Genomic DNA, 14741 nt, shown 5'->3' with positions numbered 1-14741 from the left:
AATCATAGATTTATTTTAATGATGCAGGTGATTAATTTTATACTTACATATACACATATCACTGGAAATGCAGTACTGTGTAGCTAATAAAAAACCAGCCTCAAAGACAGAAAGATAGGAGTTCAAGTCTCGATTCTGATGTTGTCTGTGTGACCCTGATCGAGTCATTTGACCATATAATATTCAAAGTAATTCTGTAACATTATAAATTGGAGAAGAGGTACTGGCCTGTCTCAGTAAATGGAGTTTCTTTATGCAATTAAATTACAGGTCCATTCTATATCCTTTTAACTACTCTATTTTTCAGATCCAAAAGCCCCATGGTAACTTTCAAGTAGTTTTCTACAGAACACTTGTTTTCTTGGAAATTCCTTCTCTGTGGGTCCCACTCCTCCACACACCCCTTCTCTCACACAAGGACTAAAACAAGATTTCTCACAAAGAAGATAAGTCAGCTACTACAGTTTATATTTCTTTGATTAAATGAATACCACATTTCATATTCATTATAATTTAGAAATTTCATGTTCTCCCAATATAATGTAAGTCAAATTCAGTTACATCAGAAATCTGTTCTGATTGCCAGACCTCTAGGAGATAAACAGAAGGAAAGTTGAAATAATAACAAAAGGGACAAAATAAGAAGCGCAAAGAAGAGATGAAGAAGAAATCAAAAACTTAATTGGATAGGTATGGGGACTTTGGCTGTTCCAAATGGCTAGCAGGGTAAGGATGACGTCTATTCCTTAAAACTTCAGGCAGAAAATTAGCTTCAAACAAACACCTCACGTGTAAATTAAGTTTTTTGTTCCTTAGTGTGGTGAGGTACATAATTATTGTAGTTTGAAACATTTATGCTTTTATTAAGTACCTGGAAGGGCAGCTAGGTAACATAGGGCATATTATTAGTATTGGAATCAGGAATTCATCTTCATGGGTTCAAATCTGGTCTCAGACATCTACTAACTGTATGACCTTGCTATAATTCTTTGTTTAACCTATTTTCCCCCAAATAGTTAATATAGCATTGAGATTAATTGTTCTTTACATGTTTGGTAGAATTCACTTGTAAATCCATCAGGTTAGGGAGCTCATTGATAATTTATTCCATTTCTTTTATGCATACAGGTTATTTAAGTACTCTTTCATCTTCTGTTCATCTTGGCAGTTGACATTTGTGTAGATATCCTTATATATCACTTAGATTGTCAGTTTTCTGCCATATAATTGGGCAAAATAACTCCTCATAATTGCTTTAATTTCATTTTTGATACTGGTAATTTGGTTTTCTTTACTTTTTTTAAATCAAATTAACCAATGGGTTATCTATGTTACTGGATTTTCATTAAATGATCTCTAGTTCTATTTATCAGTTCAATTGTTTTCACTTTCAGTTTTATTAATGTCTCCTTTGATTTTTAGGATTTCTATTTTGGTATTTAATTGGGGATGTTTAATTTGTTCTTCTTGTAGTTTTGTTCATTGCATGTCCAATTTGTTGATCTGTTCTTTATTTCTTTTCTTGATATACACAAGTAGAGATATGGATTTTTTTTTCCCTAACTACTGCTTTGGCTGCATTCCATAAATTTGGGGACATTGTCTCATTGTTGTCACTTTCTTTAATGAAATTATTGATTGTTTCCATTGTTTCTTCTTTGACCAAATCATTCTTTAGATTATTTAGTTTTCATTTAAGTTTTAATCTAGTTTTCTATGGCTCTTTATTGAATGTAATTGTTATTACAGCATGGCCTAAAAAGGGTGCATTTAATAGTTCTACTTTTCTGTATTTGGTTATGAGGTATTTATGCCCTAATATGTGGTCAATTTTCATGAAGATGCCACTTATAGATGAGAATAAAGTTATATTCCTTTCTATTCCCAATTTCCCCTCCTTTAATAAGAGCTAAGTTTTCTAAGATTCTATTCATCTCCTTTATTTCTTTCTTATTATATTTTATGGTTAGATTTATCTAGTTCTTAGACAGGATAGCTGACATATCCCACTAGTAGAATATTATGATCTATTTTGTCCTTTATTTCATTTAACTTTTCCTTTAAGAATTTGTACTCTATGACATTTGGTGTATATATGTTTAATATTTCTATTATTTCATTGTCTATGGTTTCTTTGAACAAGATATGTCTTCCATTTATCCCCTTTAAGTTGGGTCTATGTTTTTCCTTTTGCTTTGTCTGAGATTATGATTGCTACCTCTTTATTTTATTCTTCAACTGAAGTATAATAAATTCTGCTCCAGTCCTTCATTTTAACTCTGAGCATTTCTCTTCTCTATTTCAAGTATATTTTTCTTATAAACAGAATTTTGTTGGATTATGGTTTCTAATCCATTCTTCTATCCACTTCCATTTTGAGGGTGATTTCATTCCATTTACATTCACAGTTACAATTATTATCTGTTGATTTCTCTCCATCCTATTTTTTATGGTTATCCTTTTCTCTTATTATCATGTCCTTCCTCTTAAGTTTGTTTTGCTTTTGACCTCTGTCTTCTTTTATCTGTTCTCCCTTTTATCACTTCTCCCATTTTATGAACTTACTCCCTTCCCCTTATACTTCCCTATTGGATAAGATAAACTTCTATTACCAATTGAGTATATGTTTATATAGATATATGCATGTATGTGTATGTATACATATGTATTGTGTATACATGTATTTACATACATATATGTGTGTGCATGTATACATGGATATTTTTTCCTCTCTTTGAACCAAGTTAGATGTGAGTGAGGTTCAAGTATAACCCATTCCTTTCCCCACAATTTTTCCCTCTACTGGAAAATTTTTTTTTTGCACACCTCTTTTATGTTATATAACTTCCCTATTCTCCTCCCAGACACCCCTTTTTCTCAGCTATCCACTTTTTTCCATAGCATTCCTAAATAATTGACTCACTCAAATGGCCTCTTGCTATTTAGAATCTTTTTAACTTATAAAGTTCTTAGAAGTTGTATCTACCATTTTCACATATAGAAAGGTAAAATGTTTAACCTTATTGCATCACTTATGATTTCTATTTCATATATAGTTGGTTGTTTTTTGTTTGTTTGTTTGGGGGGTATTCTTTGCTACTTGAGACTGGTATTTGAAAGTCAAATTTTCTTTTCAGCTCTGGAATTTTCATCAGAAATGCTTGAAGATGCTCTTTTTTCATTAAATATATGATTTTTTTGTTGTTGTTTTGTTTTGTTTTTTTGGGGGGGGTTTTTGGGATTTTTGGGGTTTTAACAGGAACCAAGTCATGGTAGCTGTTAAACCTTGTGTGATCCTGACTGTGGCTCCACAGTATTTAAATGGTTCCTTTCTGGTTGTTTAAAGCATCTTCTCTTTGACCTTGAAGATCTGGAATTTGACTATAATATTAGTAGGAGTTTTAATTTTAGGATCTCTTTTGTGTGGTGATTGATGGGTCCTTTCAATTTCTATTTCCCCTCTGGTCCTAGGATATCAAGCCAGTTTTCCTTGACAATTCCTTGAAATGTGGTTTCTCGGCTCTTTCTTTGATTATGACTTTTAGGCAGGCTAATATTCTTAAATTATCTTTTCAATTTATTTCTCAACTCAATTGTTTTCCCAATGAGATATTTCACATTTTCTTCAATTTTCTCATGCTTTTGACTTATTTTATTTATTTTATTTTTGGATGTCTCATGGAATCATTTACTTACACTTACCCAATTCTTTTTTTTAAGAAATTATTTTCTTGGGGCCACTAGGTGGAGCAGTGAGTAAGAGCACTGGCCCCCTGGAATCGGGAGACCCAGGATCAGTTCTGGCCTCTTATACTTAGCATCCACACAAAATAACTGGGCGTGTAACGTTGAGCAAGTTATTTGCTCCAATTGCTTAAAAAAAAAGAAAATTATTTTCTTGGGGGTGGAGCCAAGGTGGCAGAGTAAAAGCATAAACTTGGTATGGGCTCCAGCTCCAACCACTTCTAATACCTGTAAAAAATGACTCTAAACAAATTTTGAAACTACAAAACCCACAAAGTGACAGAAAGAAGCAAATCTCCCACTGAAGGCAGCCTGGCAGGCCAAAAGAAAAGGTCTATCCCAGCATGCTGGGAGCCACACAGTCCCCTGTGAGCCACGGTTCTGTCCCCAGGGCAGCCCACTCCAGCAGAGGTGGGAGCACACTTAAGTAGAGTGAAACACCAGCTGCTGTGGTGGTTTCCAGACTTCTCAACCCATAAATACCAAAGAGAAAAAAAAGGTCAGTGGGGAACTCTGTTAGAAGGATGAAGGAAGAGTATAATCTGGCCCCTCTCCACAGGGCAAGAAGCAGTGGAGGCATGGTAGATGGAGCTGTTACTGCATGGCTGCTTCCAGAGCTCCTGGTCCACAGCTCATAGGGGCACCAAGTGAACATTCAGAGGATATTTGCTCTTTCTTCAACCTGCTTGGATCTAGATCAAAGTCTTAGGTGGTAGTCCTGGGGAGAGGAAAACCAGTATGCCAGAGTTTGTGGGGACTGTAGAGAGGGTGCCCAACTAATAGCTCCAGAAGCTGTAAAAACCCCAGCAATTTGGGACAAAATACTTCCCATTCTGTAAAGAGAGTTCTACTGTGGCAAAAAACTCAAAAGTCAAGCAATTGGCAAGGTGAGCAAGCAGAGGAAGCACAATCAGCCCATACAATCCTTTTTTGGGGACAAAAAGGATGAAAGCATGGAACTGGAGGAGGACAACAAAGTCAGAACTCCTCCATCAAAAGCTTCCAAGAAAAGTATGAGTTGGTCAGAGGCCATGGAGCGGCTCAAGAAGGATTTTGAAAATCAAGTAAGAGAAGTGGAGGAAAAATTGTGAAGAGAAATGAAAATGATGCAAGAAAATCATGAAAAGCAAGTCAATAGCCTGCTAAAAGAGAGTGCCAAAATACTGAAGAAAACAACACCTTAAAAAGTAGACTAACTCAAATGGCAAAAGAGGCCCAAAAAGCCAATGAGGAGAAGAATGCCTTAAAAAGTTGAATTGGCCAGATGGAAAAGGAATTTCAAAAACTCACTGAAGAGAATAATTCTTTCAAGATTAGATTGGATCAACTGGAAGCTAATAACTTTATGAGAAATCAAGATATTATAAAACCGATCCAAACAAAGGAAAAAAAATAGAAGGCAATGTGAAATATCTCATTAGAAAAACCACTGACCTAGAAAACAGATCCAGGAGAAATAATTTTAAAATTATTGGGCTACCTGAAAGCCATGATCAAAAAAAGAGCCAAGAGTCCATCTTTCAAGGAATTATCAAGCAAAATTGCCTTGATATTCTAGAACCAGAGGGCAAAATAGAAATTGAAACAATTCACCAATCACCTCTTTTTTTATTTGTCAAATCTTTATTGGGTAAGTGGAGCAGGTTGGTAGAGTCCAGTTTAGTTCTTCTTGGCAGCAGCCTTCCACATGGCAGCTAGAACATTGCTGAGTTCCTCTTTCTTCCTCTTGGCTCGGATGTGAGTTTCCACCCTTTTTTTGATGAACTTAAGGGCTCGCTTATCCTTGGAGACTTTTAACAATTCCATGGCCCACCTTTCATAAGGGGAAAATCCACACACCTCCCGGATCATATCTCTCACAAACTTTGTGTGTTTGGTCAAGCGCCCATGGTGGCAGCAGGGTCGCGGCTTCAAAATGTTTTTCATAACTTTGTGGCCTTTGTTGAGGCCCATGGCCATGGGGCACTGGATAGCCATGGCTGCAGCATGTAGCCCCAATGGCAGCCACAGCAGAAGGCCACCAATCACTTCTTGAAAAAATTCCAAAAAGAAAACTTTTAGGAATATTATAGCTAAATTCCAGAGTTCCCTGGTCAATGAGAAAATACTGCAAGCAGTCAGGAAGAAACAATTTGAGTATTGTGGAAACACAATCAGGATAACACAAGACCTAGAAACTTCTACATTAAGGGACTGAAGGGCTTGAAATATGATATTCCTCAGGTCAAAGGAGCTAGGATTAAAACCAAGAATCACCTACCCAGCAAAACTGTGTATAATGCTTCAGGGGAAAATATGGTCATTCAGTGAAATAGAAGATTTTCAAGCATCCTTGATGAAAAAACCAGAGCTGAAGAGAAAATTTGACTTTCAAATATGAGAAGCAAGAGAATCTAAACAAGAAAAAAATCCTAAGGAGCTTATTAAAGTTGAACTATTTACATTCCTACATGGAAATCTATAATTGTAACTCATAGACTTTTCTCAATATGAGGATAGTTGAAAGGGATACACACACGCACACACACAAGCACACACACACACAAATATATACCTATATGTATGTATAGGAGGATGTATGTGTGTATAAATATATATATGAAAGTGTGTGCATATGTGTGTACATGTATACATAGAGAGAGGGCACAGGATGTGTTGAATATGAAGGGATGATATCTAAAAATTAAAATTAAGAGGTGAGACAAGAATTTATTGGGAGGAGAAAGGGAAAGATAGATTAGGGTAAATTATCTCATATAAAAGAGGCAAGAGAACACTGTTACAATGGAGGGGAAGAACAGGAAGGTGAAAGGGAATGGTTCAACCTTACTCTCATTGAATTTAACTTAAGGAGGGGAAAGATTATTTTCTTCAGTAAACTTTTTAGCTCTTTTTTCATTTGACCAATTCTGCATTTTAAGGAGATATTTTCTTCCATATTTTTGTACCTCTTTTACCAAACAGTTAATTCTCTGTTCATATTTTTCTTCCTTTGTTTTTAATGCTTTCCCCATTTTTTTCCCTCTACTACTCATTTGATTTTGAAAATAATTATTTAGATCTTCCAGGAATTCTTTTGAGGCTTATGTCCATTTCACTTTTTTTTTCTTTGAGGCTTTGCTTGTAGCTCTTTTGGCTATATTGTTTTCTTCTGAGACTGTGCCTTGATCTTCCCTGTCACCATAGTAGCTTTTTTTGGTCAGATTCTTTCTGTTGTCATTGTTTGTTTTTAATCTTATTTTTTGATTTTGAACTTTATGTTAAAGTTGGGTTCAGTTCCTGGTGTAGGGGGCAAGGGGAATTCCTCGTGCTTTAGACTTTTTTGCACCTCTCTTTTCAGAGGTAGTTCAGAAGGTTTAGATGTTTTCTGATTTGGGGAAGGGTATGACCACTGCTGTTCTAGTCTGCACTCTAGTCTTTGCCTAGGAAAGCTTCTGGTCCCTTCAAATTACATATGATACTGCTCCTCAGGGTCCTGCTCCCTTGCAACTAGAAAGGATACTCTTCCTCAGGGTACTTGATCCCTTAGAACCAAAAGCGATATTGCCCACTGAGACTTCCATTCCCTCTTGACCAAAAGTGTTCCTCTCCATCCTTGAACTATTACCTAGAAATGTATATAAACCATAGAGTTGACAAACAGCATCTCGTCCTATGTCCAGTGCTAGCAATCTCTTTTTGAATAGTTGTCAGTTTCTTTTACCATTTCCAAGTTGATAACCCCTAAATCTCCTGTCATTTCCATCACCACCACCTGGTCCCAGCACTGCTTCATTCATGTGGGCTTCAGATCATCCTATACTCTGTGTCACAAATCTCTCTTTTTGACCCCTTAAATTATCTTCAACTGGAAGAATGTCTTAATCTGAACTTTTATGTCGCTGCCACTCCAGAATTCAATTTGAGGCATTATTTTAAAGTTGTTTGGAGGGAAATGTTGGGAGGACTCAATTGACTCAATTCTCTACTACAGTATTTTGGCTACATCCCTGAAAGTCCAGATTATCTTCTTAAAAGAATGCTAACTGAATCTGAAGAAAAGGAAGTGTCACAAAGCATCCAAGTTTTTCCATCAAGCTACACTAATATTTTTATAGGGTTACAAAATTAGAAGTTATAAGGAAATAATAGATATAATGTATAAAATGTTTTTAAAAAAATATTTAGGTAAATATTTCATTATGGTGGAGAGATGTGGAGTGAAGCTAGTACATAGAAGTGAACTCAGAGTCAATTAAAGGGCTGAACAAAAAGAATACTTCAAAGCAAATTTTGTCAATTTTTTTTTCTATGTCAACAATTCTAAATAAAAATAATTCTATGTCATCTTTAATGAAGTTCTTTAGTGAAATGACTCAGGTATATGGTTCTTTTCTGACTGAAATTTTACCAGTGATTTGAATAAAGACAGGCAGTATGACTATCAAATTTGTAGATGGCATAATGCTGAGAGTGTTAGCTAACAGACTAGATTATCAAGTGAGTATTCAAAAAATAATCTTGATAGTTTGAAACAGTGATATCAAACTCAAATTGAAATAGGTGCCACCAATTTCTGTATAAGGATCCTTGCAAGCCACCTAGTGACAGTTTTAAAATGCAATGTTTTGTTCTATTTTTTAAATTTTATTTTGTTAAATGTTTCCCAATTATATTTTATTCTGTTCTGGGCTGCATTTAGAACTATTGAGAGCTACTTAGTGTTATACATTTCTTGGCTAGAAGACCTTTGATATTTTCTGTGTCATCTTGGACAAGTCACTTAAACTGTCTGAATCTCAGTTTTGTCATGAGAAAAAATAGGAAAAAAATGGAATATGTGGCTTCTGAGATTCCTTTCAACTTATTTTTTATCCAAATAGTCTTTGGTGCTCTTTGGATAAAATAATTAGAAGGTACTTATTAGGAATAAGTGTTTAGTGTTATGTTTAAGAAAAAAACTTTATGAGTACAACACAGGGAAGCTGTATCTAGATAACAGTTTGTCTGGTAAAGATCTGGTGAGTTTAATGACCTGACAGTCATGTTAGCAGAAAGTTTGACAAACAAACAAACAAAAACTAATGCAATTGTAGAATACATTCAAAAATACAAGACTAGAAAATTTAAAGTTCTTTTGTATTCTACCATGGTCAGAATACATTTTAAGAAAGCTATGAAGGCAGTGGTGGCTAGGTGGCCCAGCAAATAGAACACCAGCCCTGGAATCAGGACCTGAGTTCAAATCCTGCCTCAGATACTTAACACAAAAACTAGCAGTGTTACCTTGGGCAAGTCGCTTAACTCCAATTGCCCTCTAAAAAGCAAAAAAAAAAATATGATAGATTAGAAAATATGCAGAAGAAGGTAAACCAGAATGATAAAGATTCCTGAGATCATGCGATATAAAGATCGGTTGAAGAGACTGAGGAGGGTTAATTTGGCAAAGAGAAGAATTAGTTGTCTTAAATATTTTTAAATCTGTAATGTGGAAATCATAATAGATTTCTATTTGGCCCCAGAGAGTGAAATAAAGAGCAAACCTTAGAAATTTCAGAGAGGCAGATTTAGGCTTCCTATAAGAATTTCCTGAAAATGAGTTCTCTCATCTTGGATAGATTATAGCAGGAGGTAGCACCAGAGGGGTTCAAGAAAATGTATTATTACCACTTGGCAGGTTTGATGTAGCATAGAGGCTATGTTCATCTGTTGATTAGCCTAGATAGTTTGGATGAATTCTAGGATTCTGGGGTTCTCCAAAGTTTTTTTTAATGGTTTATTGAAAACAATATGCTATCATTTCAGTTCATGTGTTGGTTAATTTTATTGAACTTTTTTCATTCTTTCTTTTCCTATTTTTTTCAAGGGATGATTAGTTTTCTGGGTAGGAAAAGGAGGAGTATTTTTGGAAATTAAGGTGTTTTTTTAAATTTTTTTTTAAAGCAATCAGGGTTAAGTAACTTGCTCAAGGTTACACGGCCAGTTATTTCTGGGTGTGGTGCTGAATGTCTGAGCCCAGGATTTGATCCAGGTCATCCCGACACTGGAGCCGGTGCTCTTACTCACTCAGCCACCTGGCTGCCCCTAAGCAATTGGGGTTAAGTAACTTGCTCAAGGTTACACCGCCAGGTGTTTCTGGGTGGGTGCTAAGTGTCTGAGCCCGGGATTCGATCTCCAGGTCTTTTCAACACTGGAGCCGGTGCTCTTACTTGCTGTGCTACCTGGCCACCCCTATTAAGGTGTTTTTAAAAACAAAAGTGATCATTAAATTTTTAAAAGGCAATAAGCTATAGAACACACACAACATAATAACAACAATAGTTTGCTTTCATATAGCACTTTGTTTGCAAAGTACTTTGCAAATACCATCCCATTTTATCCTTACAACAAACTGAGAGGTGGGTGCTATTATTATTCCCATACTGTAAGTCATTTGACCAAGATGGCAAAGCTAGTAAGTGTTTGAAGCTAAATTTGAACTCTGATCTTCCTGACTTGGGTTCCAGAACTCTGTCCAATGTACCATCTAGCTGCCTGTAAAGGCCCACAATAAATCCAAAGTATGTAGATGAAAAGGAAAAAACATCCCAGGAGTCATGATAAATTGTACATCAAAGTATGTGTTGTAAATGAAATTCTATTATTTCAAAATTAAACATGACCAGAATCTCTCATGGCAATTATTTTTTCTCATGCACTAATATTACAAACTGCATTAAAGTAATTTATGTACCTGTCACATCTTCCCCCAGTGGTCAGCAAGTACCTTGAGAGAAGAGGTTGTACCTTTCCCATTTGAATTTTGTGATTCTATGATTCATAACCCTAATTCACTCGATTTTCTTATTGTAGCACCCAATTCTCACAATTTTTCTTATTGTAGCACAGGTATTCATTGTGGGAATATTTTAATATTTTTCTTGCATGAACCCTCTGTACGTGTTGCTGCTGTTGGGTTATTTTTCTTTTTGATTTCTTTCTTTGATTTTTTTTAAACAAAACTATAACAAGATTTGGTTACTATTCTGTGGTTAATAAATTAATAAAACTTTATATGTCCACTATGCACATGAAGATTGCAAATTTCATTGTTATCTGAAAGAGCACTTTAAAAATTCCTGTTTTATTTTTTTTCCTATCTCCAACACTTAATAGAGAGTCTGGTACATATAAGTACATATATACATATAAAGTACTTAAAATGCATGTTCAATAATTATATTGCAGAATTATCTAACTTGAAATTTATGGAGAATGTATATAGCAATAATGTTAGAACACATTTTTATAGTACTTCATCTTTATATAGTTGTGATGTGTTTCATATCATCTCATGTAATCCTCACAAAACACTAGAAAGCAAATATTATTTCATTCCCTTTTTATAGATGAGAAAACCGAGGCTAAGTTGCTTGATCAAGGTCACACAACTAGCTAGTATCACATACAGAATTTAAACCCACTTTTCTCTCTCCAAGTATGGTATTCTTTCCACTGCACCACACACTCTAATGGAGCTCAGGACAAGGGGTAAATTGCCACAAAGGAAAGTTGTTAGATGTAAGACAATATTTGACTATAAGAGTGATTAAGTAGGGGCGGCTAAGTGAAACATTGAATAGAGCACTAGTCCTGAAGTCAGGAGGACCTGAGTTCAAATGCAGCCCTGAGGCTGAACACTTGACATACTTACTAGCTGTGTGACTTTGGGCAAGTCACTTAACCCCAATTGCCCTCTAAAAAGAAAAAAAAAGTGATTAAGTGATGATTTTGGCCACTGAGAAAATCTTAGAAGTCTCATCATTTAAGATGTTTAAATGCATAATCTGCAAGTAATCAATATATTATATGGGTTAATTTTTCACTGACCCTAGTGACTTGGTGCTTGGATGGGGGGAAAATGTTCTGTTTCTTTACCATTTATAGTTTTAATAAGAAATCTCTCAAAATTTTTCTGAATATCAGATAAAATTTCCAAATATCACACTCAATCTGAATTATGCTAAGTGATAGAAATGGAGAGAAAAAAAATAAAAAAAAATCTCTCTATGCAAGTCTCTTTCATCCTACTGGAATTTATTTCTATAGTACAAGTGTCTACTCATCTGATGTTTTATCATGGCATGATGGTAAAATTTAGTTTTTAAGGGCTATTTCTTCAGTGTGCAAAATCTGACAAGTGCTCTCAAACTTAGGTCAAAAGGTCTCAACTACAGGGCAGGCAATGGATTCTTTTTAATTTGAGAACTACTCTGCCCAAAAGAGGAGGGGTAGTGCAGTACAGGAGAAGGAATATTCAGAAAACCTGGATTCAAATTCCACTTCTGGCACTCACTGCTTGTGTGACCTTGGACAACAAACTTCACAAGAATAATGTTTCTCATTTGTAAAATAAGGATATTGGCTTAGATGGATTCTGAGGTCCTTAGATCTATAATCCCACCACCAAAAGTTTTGGTGCAAGATGGAAAATTCTTTTGGTCATAGAATCACATAAATCTACTTACAAAATACTGATAATAATAATAATAATAATAAGATCTATTAAGGCATAGGTGGGTTGTAATCTTGTGATATATCTATTTAATCAGGAATCCTTAAATAATGAAGCAAGAGCTCAATCTTGCTTAATATTTCTTTAAGGAAAACCAAGTTCTGCCCAATTCAGAAAACACATAGACCCAAACAAGTCAGATCAGAAGATATTGTAAGACAAAAACCAAAGTGAACCCACTCATAGGATAGACCCTCCCCATCTGAATGCCCCATAACAAACCAGACTATTTCATTTGGAAGAAAAGAAAACACTAAGAAAATTAGAAGGTCTTTTTTTTAATGCTTTATCAACTTCTGATTTACATCATTCGTTTCCGCCAGATTTTGAGTTACAAATTTTCTCCCCATTTTTCCCCCACCCAAACAGCAGTCCCACAGGATATCCCCACCTCCAATCTGCTCTCTCCCATATTTTCTCCCATACCTGTTTTGACTTTTCCAGGGGATCTCTATGTCTCAGTGCCTGTATATCTTATTTCTTAATTACATGTAAGATGGTATTAATAATAGTATATATGTGTATGTACACACACACACACACGCATATATATGCATATATATATATATATTTGAATATTTGATTTTAAAACTTTCAATTCCAGATCCATTCCCTTCCCCCCCTACCACCCACCCCCACTGGGGAGACAAGCAGTTCAGTATAGGTTGTACATGTGCGGGTAATGCAAAACAATAACATAGTAGATATATTGTAAAACACTGACTATATTTCCCTCCCTCTTATCCCACCTCCCACTTGTTCTATTCTCTACTTTGATCCTGTCCCTTTTCAAAAGTGGATGCTTCCAACTTCCCTCCCCCCCAGCCTGCCCTCCCTTCCATCATCCCCCCTCTCATCCCCTTTCCCCCATATTCTCCTAGAGGGTGAGATCCCCTATTTAGTGTGTATTTCCCTCCCTCCTCAAGCCAGATTCAATAGGAATAAGGTTGACCCATTCCTTTTTGCCTTCCTATTCTTCCCCTCCATTGTAACCATTTTCCCTTGCCTCTTCTGTATGAGATAGTTTGCCCCAATCTGTCTCTCCCCATCTCCTCTCATTATATTCCTCTCACCTCTTAATTTCACGTTTTAAGTATCATCCCTCCCTATTAAATTGGTCCCGTGCCCTTGTGATAGTAATGGCAATTAAAGATTCCCCTGTATTGGCTTGGTTTTCAAATTGATTGTGTTAAAACCCAGAGCTTGTTAATCCCACCTGTGGGATGGACTTGTTGATGTGAAAAGAGAGTCCTGAACTGGGAGGAGCTGGTGACGTAGATTTGGAGAGACAAGAGAGAGGCAGGAGAACTTTTTGGAAGCGGCACCTCATGGAGGCAGAGAGAGACTGAGAAGGATTGCTGAGAGCCACTTTGAATTGCCCTGGACTTTTGAGACCTGCCCCCTGAGCTGCCAAGGACTGAGGAGACATGGCTGTTGTGCTGGTACTTTGTCTGTTTTGATGTTGTTTTGCCAGATTTGTCCACTGGTGAAAGATAGTCCTGTTGTTGAAGAAGACCAGGAACCTGGCTTTTGGTTAAGAAGCCCTGAGACTGTCCTGCAGACAGAGAGTGAATACTGTCCACTGGTGAAGGGCAGTGCTGTTGTTGCAGGGGTCTGGAGACTGTCCTGCAGACAGAGTGAATACTGTCCACTGGTGAGGGACAGTGCTCTTGTGGCAGGGGTCTGGGAACCTTTCTGTTGGTTCAGAAGCCCTGAAGAAGGATTTTCTTGTTGTATGTTTACAGAAATCCTGGGAGAGGGTTTTGCTAATGTTTTCAGGGGTTCTAGGACTGTTCTACAGGCAGAGGATGAATTAATGAAGGGACAGGCAATGTATCTTATGGCCTTGCTAAGCCTTGTCTCCCCAGGAACTAAGATTGCTGAGAACTTGCCTCGCATCAAGATGAAGAAAAGACCTCCATTTGAGTATTAAGTGCTGTGCTTAAACTTGATGTAACTCTGGGGTAGATTCAATTGTGGCCCAGGGGTAGGGAACTTTTGACCTTTTTGTGTTCTGTGGTTGCACAAATGAATGTAGATTACTTATGTTTGGAAACTAATCTCCATTTGAGAAGAGGGGTTTTGTGGTGGACTAAATGAAGGTATAGCCTAGGGGTGGAGTAGTGTTTAGAACAGGGACTTTGTAATTGATTGAATGATTGGAAGGTCCTGGGGTGGGGTAGTCCTTGGAGATTATTTAATCACACTTAGTAAATGCTGTATTTTGAATGATGTCATGTTTTGACCTTCTCTGTTCTTGGTTTGTCACTGAATAAAATGGAGAGCACCTATGCTGGTATTTTGAACCTTGGGAAGTTGCCTTTCCTTGGTATTACGTTACAGCCCTCTATCTATGTATGCCTGTAAACATATATACACATTCACATATGTATACATATGCCTGCATACCCTCATATAAAGACATAAATATATGTATGTATATATATATATATATATATATATA

General features: G+C 36.3%; 2 protein-coding genes across 7 annotated transcripts in view; both read right to left on the bottom strand.

The window, feature by feature from the left end:
- The window catches only part of GRIA2 (glutamate ionotropic receptor AMPA type subunit 2), a 215574-nt gene that overhangs the window by 169566 nt on the left and 31267 nt on the right, over nucleotides 1-14741 (bottom strand). The window lies entirely within an intron of this gene.
- On the bottom strand, nucleotides 5348-5910 carry LOC138174860 (large ribosomal subunit protein eL36-like). The gene has a single exon (XM_069105081.1). The coding sequence runs from the start codon at nucleotides 5719-5721 to the stop codon at nucleotides 5404-5406; it is 318 nt and encodes a 105-aa protein (XP_068961182.1). The 5' UTR covers nucleotides 5722-5910; the 3' UTR covers nucleotides 5348-5403.

Source organism: Petaurus breviceps, unplaced genomic scaffold, assembly GCF_028583685.1.
Source record: "Petaurus breviceps papuanus isolate PSGF00001 unplaced genomic scaffold, PetGlider_PUasm1.0 76, whole genome shotgun sequence".
Classification (NCBI taxonomy): Eukaryota; Metazoa; Chordata; class Mammalia; order Diprotodontia; family Petauridae; genus Petaurus; species Petaurus breviceps.
Note: the sequence above shows the minus strand (reverse complement) of the source record. Positions and strands in the feature narration are given on the sequence as shown.

Bases quoted from the DNA above. Each gene is read 5' to 3' on its own strand.
- LOC138174860 (XM_069105081.1), bottom strand. From the start codon at position 5,721: ATGGCTATCCAGTGCCCCATGGCCATGGGCCTCAACAAAGGCCACAAA.